The sequence below is a fragment of the Salmo salar genome, chromosome ssa25 (genome assembly GCF_905237065.1).
Source record: "Salmo salar chromosome ssa25, Ssal_v3.1, whole genome shotgun sequence".
NCBI classification, from domain to species: Eukaryota; Metazoa; Chordata; class Actinopteri; order Salmoniformes; family Salmonidae; genus Salmo; species Salmo salar.
The window spans coordinates 41,354,314-41,371,570 of NC_059466.1; the positions used below are offsets into that span (position 1 = coordinate 41,354,314).

At 43.6% G+C, this 17,257-nt stretch overlaps 1 protein-coding gene across 1 annotated transcript in view; it reads right to left on the minus strand.

Moving 5' to 3' along the window:
* Nucleotides 1–17,257, minus strand: part of LOC106586788 (amine oxidase [flavin-containing]) — a 70,801-nt gene that overhangs the window by 34,803 nt on the left and 18,741 nt on the right. The window contains exons 2-3 of the mRNA XM_014174441.2: nucleotides 849–943; nucleotides 525–662 (exon numbers count right to left, since the gene is read on the minus strand). Coding sequence (XP_014029916.1) covers nucleotides 525–662; nucleotides 849–943 — 233 coding nt within the window. The remainder of the gene's footprint in view (nucleotides 1–524; nucleotides 663–848; nucleotides 944–17,257) is intronic.

A 17,257-nucleotide genomic window follows, 5' to 3' on the forward strand; every position in this document is an offset into this window, starting at 1 on the left:
TGACTAAACAGTCATTTGGAATTTGACTGCCTTCATGACTCGTGACCGCTGGTGTGGCAGTAAAATGGTCACCGCAATTGCCCTAGGTGCTCCCTGTATATAGCTTAATTCATTTTTTACTCTGCATTGTTGGGAAGGGCTCATAAGCAAGCATTTCACTTTAATGTCTACACCCGTTGTTTTCGGTGCATGTGACAAATAAAATTTGATTTAGTATTCTGTCCTTTCAAAACATAGTCATGACTGAAAGAGAGACGTGCATTTCCTGTGCATTAGAGTGTGAGACGGCCAGAGCAGGAAGTTATCTGTTATCTAATGGAAGTGGTCAATACTGGCCGGAGCAAAGCCCTGCGGCCAGTGTTTCAGAGAAACCAACGGATCTATGCTGGATCTGTCTGTTCAGGCCTCCCTGGATAACAATTGCCACTGTTTTTGAGGGACAGATGTGGCTAATACTGGTCCTACACTGGTTTTCAGCAAACGGGCACACACACACGGGCACACACACACACGGGCACACACACCTTTACATAATGCACCAGCCTCTCCTCCTCGTTGACTTTGTAGGTCTTGACTCCGCACTCTTTAGCCAATCGGAGGATACGATTCTGAGTAGGCCCGACGTAGGCCCCGCCCAGGTCAACATACTTAGTCTGCTCATTCTGGGGGGAGGGGGGGAAGAGAGAGAGTGCATCAGACAAGCAGTGGACAATCCTAATCCCATAGATCAATTGTGTTTTAATCTATAACCAAATCAGTTGCTTAAAAATGTTTTCGCTATGAACATGTAAAGCTGATTCTTATAGGGATTACACATTGACTGGCCTTTGGTCTGACATAGGTCTTACCTGTACGGTGAAGGTCCGTCCACCAACCCGGTCCCTAGCTTCCAGAACCACAGGACTCAGCCCTTTCTCCTTCAACAGCTTAGCTGCACTCAGTCCTGAGAAAGAGACAGAGACGGCCAGAGAGAGAGGAGGAGAGGTAAGTGTAAAGATGATGCTGATTATATGAAACATTTTGTATATAAACTATCCAACTATCCCATTTGATAGAGCGAGAGAGAGAGACATGATGCTGAATATATGATAAAACATTTTGTATTTAAACTATCCCCACTTTTCACATCTGTTTACCTTCCCCCTCTCATCCTTCATCCTTCCCCCTCTCATACTCCCCCTTCTCATCCTTCCCCCTCTCATCCTCCCTGTGTTTTTTCCTGTTGTGTAGATCAGGAGAGGAGAACCCTGTAATGTGGCAGGTTGTGATACAGTATGAGTCTGTGAGAAAGCAGAAGGCTAGAGGTACAGCTCCTTGGCCCAGTGGAGGAACACTGATACATTTCAATGTAAGGGCTTTATTGGCAGGAAACAGGAAACATATGTTAACATTGCCAAAGCAAGTGAAATAGATAATAAACAAAAGTGAAATAAACACTACAAAAATGAACAGTAAGCATTACATTCACAGAAGTTCCAAAGGAATAAAGACATTTCAAATGTCAAACCATGCAAAAGACCCCTCAGAGACACCAATACTCCTAAGCCGGCCCACAAGAATGGAATGGTCTACCGTATCAGAAGCTTTGGCCAAGTCAATACAAATAGTAGTACAACATTGCTTAGAATCAAGGAGAATGGTGACATAATTTAGAACGTTTAAATCAAATCAAAATCAAATCATTATTGGTCACATGTATTTATCAGATGTTATTGCGAGTGTAGCGAAATACTTGTGTTCCTAGCTCCAACAGTGCAGTAGTATTTAACAATTCACAACAATACACACAAATCTATAAGTAAAAGAATGGAATTAAGAAATATATAAATATTAGATTGAGCAATGTCGGAGTGGCATTGACTAAAATACAGTAGAATAGAATACAGTATATACACACACATATGAGATGAGTAAAGCAGTATGTAAACATTATTTAAACATTATTAAAGTGGCTAGTGTTCCAGCAGCAGCCTCTAAGGTGCAGGGTTAGGTAACAGGGTGGAAGCCGGCTAGTGATGGCTATTTAAGTCTGATGGCCTTGAGATAGAAGCTGTTTTTCAGTCTCTCGGCCCCAGCTTCGACGAACCTGTACTGACCTCGCCTTCTGGATGGTAGCGGGGTGAACAGGCCGTAGCTCGGGTGGTTGATGTCCTTGATGATTTTTGTTGGGCTTCCTGTGACATCGGGTGCTGTAGGTGTCCTGGAGGGCAGGTAGTTTGACCCCGGTGATGCGTTGGGCAGACCGCACCATTCTCTGGAGAGCCCTGCAGTTGCGGGCGGTGTAGTACAGCCCGACACATGTGCTCAACTGTACAAGTTTGTGAGGGTTATAAGGGCCAAGTCAAATTTATTCAGTCTCCTGAGGTCGAAGAGGCGCTGTTGCGCCTTCTTCACCACTGTCTGTGTGGGTGGACCATTTCAGATCGTCAGTGATGTTTACTCTGCGGAACTACCTTCTCCACTGTGGTCTCGTCGATGTGGATAGAGGCGTTTCCTCCGCCGTTTCCTGAAGTCCACGATCAGCTCCTTTGTTTTGTTGACGACGAGTGACCTTCAACCCTTCAGGAAGTCCAGGACAGAGCGGTAAGCACATTAAAGTGGGTTGATATGATCCGTAACTAGCCTCTCAAAGCACTTTATGATGACAGAAGTGAGTGCTACGGGGTGATAGTCATTTAGTTTAGTTACCTTTGCTTTCTTGTGTACAGGAACAATGGTGGACGTAAACCGCTTCTTCGCCCGCTTTGAGGATAACACAGTGGCGATAGGTCATCTCTCTCGAGCCACATAAGCCCCCATACTGTATATGCCACCCCTGACCTGGCTCTGACCTCTCACCTCAATATCATGTGAGTGTAGAAAGTAGAATAGGAAAGAGCACAAGACTTCCACATCCTCAACACACACACACACACACACATGAGGAATCGTAGTTCCCTACATGGGTAATAGGGTGTAATTTAAGACGCAACATTCTTTCTCCACAGATAAGACTAGTCTGGTTTTCCTCTGCTGCTCAACAGTCAGACGACTCCCAATCATAAACAACAAGCTGATATCTGGCGGTCTTGTTTCCGTCTTTTCAATATTGTTGTGGACAGATGAGTTGATACTAGGGACTCCAGCATGGGTGTCCACTGTCCCTCCAGCAGGCTCACTTAGCCAATGGCTGCCTGTTGCATTGACTTCAGACCTGTTTGTCATTGCAGTGTGAGTGGATTATATTTTTTCACAGTTACCATAGTGACCCTAAGGCCATCTCTGTCTATAGTGTGATTCAATAAGACATCACATTTCACACGTGTAATTACAGTTGAAGCTAGGCAAGGTCAGAATGGCACATGCACGTGCACACACACACACACACACACACACACACACACTTGGAGGATTAGGCACAGTGGCCTTTGTCAGTCAAGTGGGCATTCAGACAGAAGACAAACAGGCAGCAATGTCCCAGAGAGAAAAATATAGAAAGAGAGAGAGCGCAAGAGACAGATGGACAAAATGAGAGAGAGAGATGGACTTGATAAAGAAATTCATACTGTGTTCCTCTTCACAGTCCATGTTGCAATCTCTCAACAGGTGCTCACATCTGTCTAAGGCCCCCATGCCTCTCCATCCCTCCATACATGTATCCCTCCATCTCTCCAGAGCACTCTTAAGTCTGGAAGGCTACCAGCGTTTAAGCATATTTTTTACTATGACCAAGCTTCTACATCCCCCCCCCACACACACACACACACACACACACACACACACACACACACACACACACACACACACACACACACACACACCACTCTGGGGGAGCACTATTTATTTTAAGTAAATTGATGCTATTAGGTGTTCTCTATACAAAGGTCAGACAAGCTCAATTGATGCTATTAGGTGTTCTCTATCCAAAGGTCAGACAGGCTCAATTGTTCAAAACAAAAACAGGCTCTGACCGTTTCACTTTGTTGTTTATGCCAACAGCACTCTGGAAAAATAAGATAACTTCACTCTGAGTATTGCTTTGATAAACACCATTTGGGGGGGTATAGTGAATCCTTCCTAACATCAAAGGATTTCTTTGTTGCTCAGTTCCATTCGGAGAGAGGTAATTTGTCTGAATTGGACAAACAACAATGATTGTGTGATAAAAGACATGAAAATGAGACTGATGCCATATTCCGAGAGAGAGAGAAAGAGAGAGAGAGAAGCAGATTCTCTGAAAGAGCCTTTTACATTCAATGGGTGCTTTCCCTTTTACTTGGAAATAGAGACATTGATCCCAGCTGAAATAAAAGATTCCAGAAATGTTTTCATTCACACAAAAAGCTAATTTCTCTCAAATGTTGTGCACAAATTTGTTTACATCCCTGTTAGTGAGCATTTCTCCTTTGCCAAGATATTCCATCCACCTGACATGTGTGGCATATCAAGAAGCTGATTAAACAGCATGATCATTACACAGGTGCACCTTGTGCTGGGGATATTAAAAGGCCACTTTAAAATGTGCAGTTTTGTCACACAACACAATGCCACAGATGTCTCAAGTTGAGGGAGCAGGTATTTGGCATGCTGACTGCAGGAATGTCCACCAGAGCTGTTACTAGAGAATTTAATGTTCATTTCTCTACCATAAGCCACCTCCAACATCGTTTTAGAGAATTTGGCAGTACGTCCAACAGGCCTCACAACCGCAGACCGCATGTAACCACGCCAGCCCAGGACCTCCACATCCGGCTTCTTCACCAGCTTGATTGTGTTAGACCAGCCAACCAGACAGCTGATGAAACTGAGGAGTAATTCTGTCTGCAATAAAACCTTTTTGTGTGGAAAAACTCATTCTAATTGGCAGGCCTGGCTCTCCAGGGGGTGGGCCTATACCCTTCCAGGCCCACCCATGGCTTCGCCCCTGCCCAGTCATGTGAAATCCATAGATTAGGCCCAATGGATTTATTTCAATTGACTGATTTTCATATATGAACTTTAACTCAATAAAATCGTTGAAATTGTTGCTTTTTAAATTGTTGTTCAGTATACAATGCAGTGAATACTGTATAAAGGTACAAGAGAGACTATTTTGAAGTCCTGGTACAGGATAGGGTTATAGGGCTAGTGTTTGGAGTAGAACGTGGAGTGGTGCTGGGTTGTTCAGTCTCCACTATGGAGTAAGTCATGGAGAATATGGCTGGGTGAACCACGGAGAATATGGCTGGGTGAACCACGGAGAATATGGCCGGGTGAACCACGGAGAATATGGCTGGGTGAACCACGGAGAATATGGCCGGGTGAACCACAGAGAATATGGCCGGGTGAACCACGGAGAATATGGCCGGGTGAACCACGGAGAATATGGCCGGGTGAACCACGGAGAATATGGCCGGGTGAACCACGGAGAATATAGCCGGGTGAACCACGGAGAATATGGCCGGGTGAACCACGGAGAATATGGCCGGGTGAAGCATGGAGAATATGGCCGGGTGAACCACGGAGAATATAGCCGGGTGAACCACGGAGAATATGGCCGGGTGAACCACGGAGAATATGGCCGGGTGAACCACGGAGAATATGGCCGGGTGAACCACGGAGAATATGGCCGGGTGAACCACGGAGAATATGGCCGGGTGAACCACGGAGAATATGGCCGGGTGAACCACGGAGAATATGGCCGGGTGAACCACGGAGAATATGGCCGGGTGAACCACGGAGAATATGGCCGGGTGAACCACGGAGAATATGGCCGGGTGAACCACGGAGAATATGGCCGGGTGAACCACGGAGAATATGGCCGGGTGAACCACGGAGAATATGGCCGGGTGAACCACGGAGAATATAGCCGGGTGAACCACGGAGAATATGGCCGGGTGAACCACGGAGAATGGCCGGGTGAAGCATGGAGAATGGCCCTAAAGGGATTACTACCATTGAGGAAAAGGTCAGTGAGTCTTTTGAATGAAATGCTAGAAGATAATGACTTCTCTGGGAGAATGAAGGTCTCTGCTTCCCTCTCGCCCCCAATTCCTGTTTCTCTCTTTCTTGCTCTCTCTCTCAATAACATTTCAATTTAAGGGCTTTATTGACATGGGAAACATATGTTTACATTGCCAAAGCAAGTGAAATAGATAAAGAACAAAAGTGAAATAAACAATTAAAATAACAGTAAACATTACACTCACAAAAGTTTAAAAAAAAACATTTCATATGTAATATTATGTGCAAATAGTTAAAGTACAAAAGGGAAAATAAATAAACATGAATATGGGTTGTATTTACAATAGTGTTTGTTCTTCACTGGTTGCCCTTTTGTTGTTGCAACAGGTCACAAATCTTACTGCTGTGATAATTAGCAGGTTTCGGCCTAATTCTGCTCTGCATGCATTATTTGGTGTTTTACGTTGTACACTGGATGTTTTTGCAGAATTCTGCATGCAGTGTCAATTTGGGGTTTGTCCCATTTTGTGAATTCTTGGTTGGTGAGCAGTCTCCCACACACACAGTTAGTTTAGCGATACCCACAGTATTATGGAGGAAGAGGAGGGCGTTTTAGTTTCCTGAGGTTTGAATGGTGTGGTGTGCACGATGGCTTTGCAGCCCAGTCTGGAAGAGACTCTGTCGTTATGGCATGGATTCAGGTGTGTTCCTGAGAATGTAGTTAAGGTGGAGGAGGTTCTGCTTGCAGTCGGCAAACAGGTAGGAGCTGAATTTATACATTCCGCATACAGAATGAACAAATATGTGGTTGTATTCATAAAAATTGTGAATTTGGTGTGTAGGCTGACTGGTAGTGAAATATTTGTAAGGGATATGTTGGTGCCAATTTCTCCTTTTTCGACTCCTTCGACTAGGGTGGTAGTTGCGATTCTGCCTCTTTTTATTACGAATGATCAAATCCGGAAAGAGTTGAGTCGGTTTGGTAAGTTTGCTAGTGGTTTTCGTGTACTGTCGGCAGGTTCAGGCAGAAAGCATGTTGTTTTGTTCAGGAGGCAATTGTTCATGTTTTTGAATAACAATGCACAACAGTTAAATGTGCATTTTAAAGTGAGACATGGGGAGGGGCTCTACGCAGGGTTTGCCAGCACAGATAGTCTATGGTGCTTTGAGTGTGGGGATTTGGGGCATAAGAGCTTTGCATGCCCACATAAAGGCCGTAAGCAAGGTGAAGGTACAAGCGCCAGTGGGGGCAATTGAGGTCAACATGCAGGGAACCATGAGACGCAGGCAGCAGAGGCTGGGCCTAGTCATGCTAGAGATGGTGGTGTAGATGAGGCTGGGCCTAGTCATGCTAGAGATGGTGGTGTAGCTGAGGCTGGGCCTAGTCATGCTAGAGATGGTGGTGTAGCTGAGGCTGGGCCTAGTCATGCTAGAGATGGTGGTGTAGCTGAGGCTGGGCCTAGTCATTCTAGAGATTGTGGTGTAGCTAACGCTGGGCCTAGTCATGCTAGAGATGGTGGTGTAGCTGAGGCTGGGCCTAGTCATGTCATGGATGGTGGTGTAGATGATGGGCCTAGTCAGGTTATGCTAGTGGGTGAGGATAGTATACTGGGGAAGGGCAAGCAACTGAGGCGGTGGAGGAGGGTGTCAAGCAAGAGGAAGAAGGGAGAGAAGAAATGAGGTGGGTGGGGAGAGGCTGGTGTGGTCAAAGGCACTAAGGAACCTTTGCCTGGTGATGGGGGGAGGCCCCAACTAGAGAGAAAGGGCAAGGGGGTCAGGATGGGAGATGGAGATGAAGAGGAGGACGATGAAGCTTTCTTTTCAGATTCCTGCTCAAATGGGTCCAGAGCTGATAGCCAGTGAGGCAGAGGGATCAAAGTACACGGTAAGGGAAATAAGGGAAATGTCAATGTTCCTGAATGAGAATAAAGGGAGAAATACTTATTTTTGAGATTGGGGAAAGTTTGGAAGATCAGTACAACACACTATGAAAAACGAGGGGCAAGGGCTCCTCTCACCCAGGAAACGTTTTAGGTTGAGGAAGTGGGTCACAACCGTGCGTAAGGGTATACCTTCAGATTCTGTTTAGATGTATAGTTTCTTTCTGGCACTGTTTTTTTAAGCTTTCTATTGGTCTCTTTCTTTGCTGGCTTTTGTCCGACTTCTTATGGAGACTTTGGGTAGGCTCGCTTAATATAAATGGTGTCAGAGATACGGAAAGAGGAGTTTGTTGGGTGAATATGTAAAACAAACAAAAAAGTACAGGTGTTGTTTCTGCAGGATGTGGTGAATAAAGTCGATTGGGGGCTCTGGTGGAAAGGGGAAGGTGTGCGAAGTCATGAGACAAATGTTAGTGCAGGGGTGGCAGTCTTTTTGCACCGGGTCTGGCTGTAAAAATGTGCTCCTCAAAGGAGGTGTGTAGGGGTAGACTGCTTGTAATAAAAGCAGAAATTAACAACAACAGGGGTTTTGTCCTTATAAATGTGTAGGTGCCTAACACAGGGCGTTTGGGCGTCTTAGACAGGAACTATCACAGGTAGCTCCTGAGGAGACGCTGGTAGCCCGTGGGACTGGAACTGTACGATGGATTTTACGAAAGATAGAAATGGGGAGGAGCCTCATTCAGGCTCAGTGGGGGTTTTAAGGGAGATCATTAATCAGTTTGACCTAGTGGATGCTTGGAGAACTAGACATCCCAACACAAGACAGTATGCATGGGTGAAGGTTTTTGGGGCTAGGGTGAGTGCAGCCCGACTTGATCGGTTTTACATGTCCAGGAATCAGAGCAATAGGCTGTTGGGCACTAACATTCTCCTGGTGAGTTTTTCGGATCACCACATACAGTGGGCTCCAAAATTACTGGCACCCCTGACTGGCAACGCACAAACAATACTTAAAAAAATATAAACAATGTAATTATAGAGAAACTTAGTGCAACCACCTTAGTGCAACCACCTCTGGCAAGGATACCAGCATGGAGTCTTTTCCTGAAATGTTTGACAAGGTTAAGAAACACATTTGGAGGGATTTTGGACCATTTCTCTATGCAGATCCTTTCAAGATCCTTCACATTCTTGGGTTTGCGCTTATCAACTGCCCTCTTCCACTCAGCCCACAGGTTTTCAATTGGATTGAGGTCCGGCGACTGAGATGGCCATGGCAGAACATTGATTTTGTTGTCACAGAACCATTTCTGTGTGGATCTTGAGGTATGTTTCGGGTATGAGGTATGTTTCAAAATTGCCTGATACTTGGTGGAATTCATTATGCCATCAATCTTAACCAGTGCCCCTGGACCTCTGGAATTAAAACAGCCCCAAAACATCACTGACCCCCCTCCATATGTCACTATGGGTATGAGGTTCCTCTCCTTGAATGCATCTCTGTTTTGACGTCAAACATGCCGATGCTGTATCTGACCAAAACGTTCAATTTTGGTCTCATCTAACCAGAGCACCTTCTTCCAGTCATAATTTAAATGACATTTGGCAAACTCCAAGCGCTTGCGTCTGTGTCTTGGGGTCATTAAGGGCTTTCTTCTGGAAACCCTTCCAAAGAGCCTGTGGTTGTGGAGGTGGCGTCTGATGGTGCTTTCTGAAACCTGGTGACCCCAAGACGCCACGAAGGCCTGCAATTCTTTCACAGTGATTCTTGGGGATTTTGTTGCTTCTCTCACCATCCTCCTCCCTATCCTGGGGGGGAAAATGCATTTGCGTCCTCTATCCGTGAGGTTTTCAACTGTTCCTTATCTTCTGAATTTTTTTATGATTGCCCTGACAGTGCTCAGTGGTATATTCAATCGTTTGTGGATCTTGTAGCCATTACCAGATTTATGAAGGTCTACGACCATCTGTCTCTTTTGAACTGCCAGTTCTTTTCTTTTCTTCATGGTGTTGGATGACAGTGGGATATTGGATGTGTGTTACCTCATTTTTATACCCTAGTGAAACAGGAAATCATGTAATGGCTCAATATAGTGCCTTAAGACTTAGATAAACTTAAATAAGTGGAATTTAATTTGTGGTTTAATTTTGGTAGATGTTATTTACAATAATCTTTAAGGGTGCCATTAATTGTGAAACCTTGATTTGGAGGACACTGATTTTTAATGAAATCAATAAATTATTTTGGTTGGTTCCATTGAAACATTAATACAGTACAGTATTTCTCACATGTTGGTATTTTGAGTTTCTCTCTATAATTATATTGTTTATATTCGTTTAAGCATTGTTTGTGCATTGCCAGTCAGGGGTTCCAGTCATTTTGGAGCCCACTGTAACTATGGCTCGGCTGTATTTTTCACAAGGGCCTCGGACTGGACTTCTTTTGCGTGTTGCGTGTGTGTGTCGGGGTAGGAGAGTTGCCGATGAGCTGCCGTCGGGTGGCTCTTACTCTCCGGGCCAAAAAAGGGAACTTCTGTGAACTTAAGATCTGGAGGCCTGTGGCACTGCTCTGTGCAGACTACAAGATATGTGCCAAGGTCCTCACTAACAGACTGAAGTCCCATCTGGACTCTATAGTACACAAGAACCAGACATATTGTGTACCAGGACGCTCAAACACAGACAACTTGTTCTTAAATCAGGGACGTATTGGACTTGAGAGTCTCTAATGTGAACTTTGGACTGGTCTCTCTAGATGAAGAGAAGTCTTTTGATAGAGTGGACCATGATTATCTGTTTTAATGTGATGTTTGGGTTTGGGGAAAGGTTTTTAGCCTGTGTGAAGATGTTGTACGCTGGGGCATCATGTATGGTCAAGGTGGGAGGGGGGCTCAGTAGGCCAGTAGGCCAAGCTTGTGTAAATTGCATCATTCTGGCAACAGTGGCTGACACTTCAATAATGTGCCATAGAATTCTGCGGCACCTCGCAAGCTGTGCTGCAGTACGCCACAACTTTTAAAAGAAGAACCACTGTAGCATCCACATCATCTGACCACTTCCGTATTGAGTGAGTCACTGGTACTTCCTGTTTTCGTTTTTGCTTGTAAGCAGGAATCAGGAGGATAGAATTGTGGTCAGATTTGCCAAATGGAGGGCGGGGGAGAGCTTTGTATGCATCTCTGTGTGTGGAGTAAATGTGGTCTAGATTTTTTCCCCCTCTGGTTGTTACATGCTGGTGACATGTGACATGCTGGTAGATATGAATTAAAACGGATTTAAGTTTGCCTGCGTTAAAGTCCCCGGCTACTAGGAGCACTGCTTCTGGATGAGGATTTTCTTGTTTGCTTATGGCCTTATAGAGTTGGTTGAGTGCGGTCTTAGTGCCAGCATCGGTTTGTGGTGGTAAATAGACGGCTACGAATAATATAGATGAGAACTCTCTTGGTAGGTAGTGTGGCCTACAGCTTATCATAAGGTACTCTACCTCAGGCAAGCAATAACTCGAGACTTCTTTAACGTTAGACATTGCGCACCAGCTGTTATTGACAGATAGACACACCCCCCCACACCTCGTCTTACCAGGCGTAGCTTCTCTGTCCTGCCGGTGCATGGAAAATCCCGCCAGCTCTATATTAGTGTCGTCGTTCAGCCACGACTCGGTGAAACACAAGATATTACAGTTTTTAATGTCCCGTTGGTAGGATAATCTTGATCGTAGGTCATCTATTTTTTTTCCAATCACTGCACGTTGGCCAATTGAACAGATGGCAGTGGGAGTTCATTTGATCGCCAACAAATTTTAAGAGACAGTGGAAGCAACATTATGTACAAAATAAGTTAAAAAAGAAGTTAAACAATGCAACAAAAAAAAGAACAAAATAGCACAGTTGGTTAGGAGTACGTAAAACGTCAGCCATCCTCTCCGACGCCATAGGATTCAGTACTACACAAATTGGTTTAATTATATATTTACAAGCTAATTAAATGGTAACACAGGATAAACATACACACTTAATACGTTAAAAACAGGTCCCTAGCGGACTGACAATAATACGGCTACTTGTTACAAAAGACATGGAGGGCGAGAGAGATGGACAGAGACACTTAACATTGGTACACTTAGAAACTACTCTCACATACAGTAATCCTATATTTTGCACACGAACCAACGCCCGCTTGGAGTAAGAAATCATGAATGTATTTATGTGAAATGCCTTGGCTCACCGTGTATCTCTCTCGGAACCGGGCCAACTTGGAAAGGGGGTTGGGCCTTTTTGCGGGAAACGCTTTTAAGGCTCAGATTGTCCATAAGGGTTCCAAAAAGTCTTCTGTTGTTCTCCAGTATCCGGTGACTTGTCGTGTAGTCCTGAACGGAACTACAGAGTTTCTCCTTCCATTCGCACTGAAAGAGGCTTCTTTGAAGATAGGCTAGCCAGCCCTGTCGATGGTTCCCAGTGGGGTGATGAGAGTAACGTAATATGATGGTTTGAACAGAGTAGTAGAATGGTCCCACTTAATTTCACTTTCAAAGATACTTTAATTAGGACAGCTAATCAGCCGTACCAGCGATTGTCCGGGAGGTAAGTTTATTGTCTCTACCTCGTGTTGAGATTCAGAGTTCAGACCACTTTAAATGTAAGCTGCAGCTTTATGTCCCTCTGGTCTGATGTGTTTTTTCTTAACCCATCATTTTATACAGTTTGTTCAAAAAGGGTGGTTCCGTCAGGCTGACACGCTCTAACCTTATTCAGGGGCGTGACTTGTCACTGTGCAAAGCTTACACTACAAAAGTTTGGGGTCACTTAGAAATGTCCTTGTTTTTGAAAGAAAAGCAAATTTTTTGTCAATTTTAAAATAGCATTTTAAAATGATAATGATCAATTTGATGTTAACTGATCACTAGAAAAGCCTTTTGCAAATATGTTAGCACACCTGAAAACTGTTGTGCTGATTAAGGAAGCAATAAAACTGTCCTTCTTTAGACTAGTTGAGTATCTGGAGCATCAGCATTTGTGGGTTCGATTACAGGCTCAAAATGGCTATAAACAAAGAACTTTCTTCTGAAACTTGTCATTGTATTCTTGTTCTGAGAAATGAAGGCTATTCCATGTGAGAAATTGACAAGAAAATTAAGATCTCGTGCAACGCTGTGTACTACTCCATTCACAGAACAGCGCAAACTGGCTCTAACCAGAATAGAAAGAGTGGGAGGCCCTGGTGCACAACTGAGCAAGAGGACAAGTATATTTGAGAAACAGACGCCTCACAAGTCCTCAACTGGCAGCTTCATTAAATACTACCCGCAAAACACCCGTCTCAACGTCAACAGTTAAGAGACGACTCCGCTATGCTGGCCTTCTAGGCAGAGTTCCTCTGTCCAGTGTCTGTGTTCTTTTGTCCATCTTTTCTTTTTATTGGCCAGCCTGAGATATGGCTTTTTCCAAACAGGTCAGGGACAACGTTGTGGAGAAGTACAGATCAGGGTTGGGTTATAAGAAAATATCATAAACTTTGAACATCCCACGGAGAATGAATATGCCACCACAACAAACCTGCCAAGAGAGGGCCGCCCACCAAACTCACAGACCAGCCAAGGAGGGCATTAATCAGAGAGTCAACAAAGAGACCGAAGATAACCCTGAAGGAGCTGCAAAGCTCCACAGCGGAGATTGGAGTATCTGTCCATAGGACCACTTTAAGCCGTACACTCCACAAAGCTGGGCTTTACGGAAGAGTGGCCAGAAAAAAGCCATTGCTTAAAAAATTCACTGCTGAATGTATTTTTTTTTTATTGCTTTGTTTGCTCTTTTCCATATTATGTCTATCTCTGATGAGCTACACAGGAAAGGCCTGAAAAAAGCTAATATTAATATATGTAGCTTAAGAAATAAGGTTCCTGAAATCAATAACTTGCTAACGTCAGATAACATTCATTGATTAGCCAATTCTGAGACTCACTTAGATAATTTGTTTGATGATACAGCAGTAGCAATACAAGGATATAACATATATATATATATATATATATATACATATATACATATATACACATATACATATATATATACACACACACACACACACACACAGATATATGCACACACAGATGTGACACATCATGTGACACACACAGATGAAGTCGGAAGTTTACATACACCTTAGTCAAATACATTTGAACTCAGTTTTCACAATTCCTGACATTTAATCCAAGTAAAAATTCCCTGTCTCAGGTCAGCTAGGATCACCACTTTAATGTAAGAATGTGAAATGTCAGAATACTAGTAGAGAGAATGTGTCACGTCCTGACCAGTATAAGGGGTTATTTGTTATTGTAGTTTGGTCAGGACGTGGCAGGGGGTGTTTGTTTAGAGTGTTTCGGGGTTTGTTGGGCTATGTTCTTTGTTAGTCTATTTCTATGTTAGTTCTAGTATGTCTTTCTATGTGATGTTTATTGGGTGGACCTTCAATTGGAAGCAGCTGCTCCTCGTTGCTTCTAAATGAAGGTCCTATTTAAGAGGGGTGTTTTTCTATGGGATTGGTGGGTAGTTGTTCCTTGTTTAGTGTTTGTTGCACCTGACAGGACTGTTTTGTTCTTTTTTTGTATACGTATTTAGTTGTTTCTCCTTCTTCAAAATAAAAAGATGAGTATACATATTCCCGCTGCGTTTTGGTCCAATCCATATGACAACCGTGACAGAATGATTTATTTCAGATTTTATTTATTTTATCTCATTCCCAGTAGGTCATAAGTTTATATACACTCAATTAGTATTTGGTAGCATTGCCTTAAACAATTTTAACTTGGGTCAAACGTTTTGGGTAGCCTTCCACAAGCTTCCCACAATAAGTTGGTTGAATGTTGGCCCATTCCTCCTGACAGAGCTGGTGTAACTGAGTCACGTTGTATGCCTCCTTGCTAGCACATGCTTTTCAGTTCTGCCCACAAATTTATGGGATTGAGGTCAGGGCTTTGTGGTGGCCACTCCAATACCTTGACTTTGTTGTCCTTAAGCCATTTTCCCACAACTTTGGAAGTATACTTGGGGTCATGGTCCATTTAGAAGACCCATTTGCGACCAAGCTTTAACTTCCTGACTGATGTCTTGAGATGTTGCTTCAATATATCCACCTAATTTTCCTTCCTCATGATGCCATCTATTTTGTGAAGTGCACTAGTACCTCCTGCAGCAAAGCACCCCCACAACATGATGCTGCCACCCCCGTGCTTCACGGTTGGGATGGTGTTCTTCGGCTTGCAAGCCTCCTCCTTTTTCCTCCAAACATAACGATGGTCATTATGGCCAACAGTTCTATTTTTGTTTCATCAACCCAGAGGACATTTTTCCAAAAAGTTTGATCTTTGTCCCCATGTGCTGTTGCAAACCGTAGTCTGGCTTTATTTATGGCGGTTTTGAAGCAGTGGCTTCTTCCTTGATGAGCGGCCTTTCAGGTTATATCGATATAAAAATCGTTTTACTGTGGATATAGATACTTTTGTACCTGTTTCCTCCAGCATTTTTACAAGGTCCTATGCTGTTGTTCTGGGATTGATTTGCACTTTGCACACCAAAGTACGTTCATCTCTAGGAGACGTCGTCTCCTTCCTTCATCTCTAGAATGCGTCTCCTTCCTGAGCGGTATGACAGCTGCGTGGTCCCATGGTGTTTATAATTGCGTACTATTGTTTGTACAGATGAACGTGGTACCTTCAGGAGTTTGGAAATTGCTCCCAAGGATGAACCAGACTTGTGGAGGCCTACAATTATTTTTCTGAGGTCTTGGCTGATTTCTTTTGATTTTCCTATGATGTCAAGCAAAGAGGCACTGAATTTGAAGGTAGGCCTTGAAATACATCCACAGGTACACCTCCAATTGACTCAAATGATGTCAATTAGCCTACCAGTAGCTTCTAAAGCCATGACAATTTTCAGCAGCAACATTATGTACTAAATAATTATTTAAATAATTTACAAACAATGAAAAAAACTAAAAACACAGTTGGTTAGGAGCACGTAAAACGTCAGCCATGTTCTCCGGCGCCATGATAGTTTTCAACAATATCAACACAGTGTTACGTTAGCACAATTTCTACACAGAACATTGTGTTAGTAGTAAGCTACCATGCATAACATATTCATCATATTTTTTTTAATTTAACTAGGCAAGTCAGTTAAGAACAAATTCTTATTTATTTACAATCACAGCCTACCGGGGAACAGTGGGTTAACTGCCTTGTTCCGGGGCAGGACGACAGATCTTTACCTTGTCAGCTCAGGGATTCAATCCAGCAACCTTTCAGTTACTGGCTCAACGCTCTAACCACTAGGCTACCTGCAGCTCCATTACATGGTAACCCACTTCTCATTTAGCCTAGGGCTCTGCATGGCACTTTGGTCAGAAGTAGTGTGTCATTTCACTAACTCTTTCATCATGCAGTGGTAGAGAACTCATTTGAACACATACTGTGGCAAGAAAAAGTATGTGAACCCTTCGGAATTACCTGGACTTCTGCAGAAATTGGTCATACAATTTGATCTGATCTTCATCTAATTCACAGCAATAAACAAACACAGTCTGCTTAAACTAATAACACACAAACAAACACTTTTGTTTACACAAACAATTATTCATGTCATTATTGAACACACCGTTCACAGTGCAGGGTGGGAAAAGTATGTGAACCCTTGGATTTAATAACTGGTTGACCCTCCTTTGGCAGCAATAACCTCAACCAAATGTTTACTGTAGCTGTGGATCAGACCTGCACAACAGTCAGGAGGAATTTTGGACCATTCCTCTTTACAAAACGGTGTCAGTTCAGCAATATTCTTGGGATGTCTGGTGTGAACTGCTCTCTTGAGGTCATGCCACAGTATCTCTATCTGGTTGAGGTCAGGACTCTGACTGTGCCACTCTAGAAGGCGTATTTTCTTCTGTTTATGCCATTCTGTTGTTGATTTACTTCTGTGTTTTGGGTCATTGTCCTGTTGCATCACCCAACTTCTGTTGAGCTTCAATTGGTGGACAGATAGCCTAACAAACGTTGGAATTCATTTTTCCATGATAGCAAGCTGTCCAGGCCCTGAGGCAGCAAAGCAGCCCCAAACCATGATGCTCCCTTCACCATACTTTACAGTTTGGATGAGGTTTTGATGTTGGTGTGCTGTGCCTTTTTTTCTCCACACATAGTGTTGTGTATTCCTTCCAAACAACTCAACTAGTTTCATCTGTCCACAGAATATTTTGCCAGTAGTACTGTGGAACACCCAGATACTCTTTTGCGAACTTCAGGACGTGCAGTAATGTTTTTTTTGGACAGCAGTGGCTTCTTCCGTGGTGCCCTCCCATGAACACCATTATAGTTTAGTGTTTTACATATCGTAGACTCGTCAACAGAGATGTTAACATGTTCCAGAAATTTCTTTAACTGACACGCTAGGATTCTTCTTAAC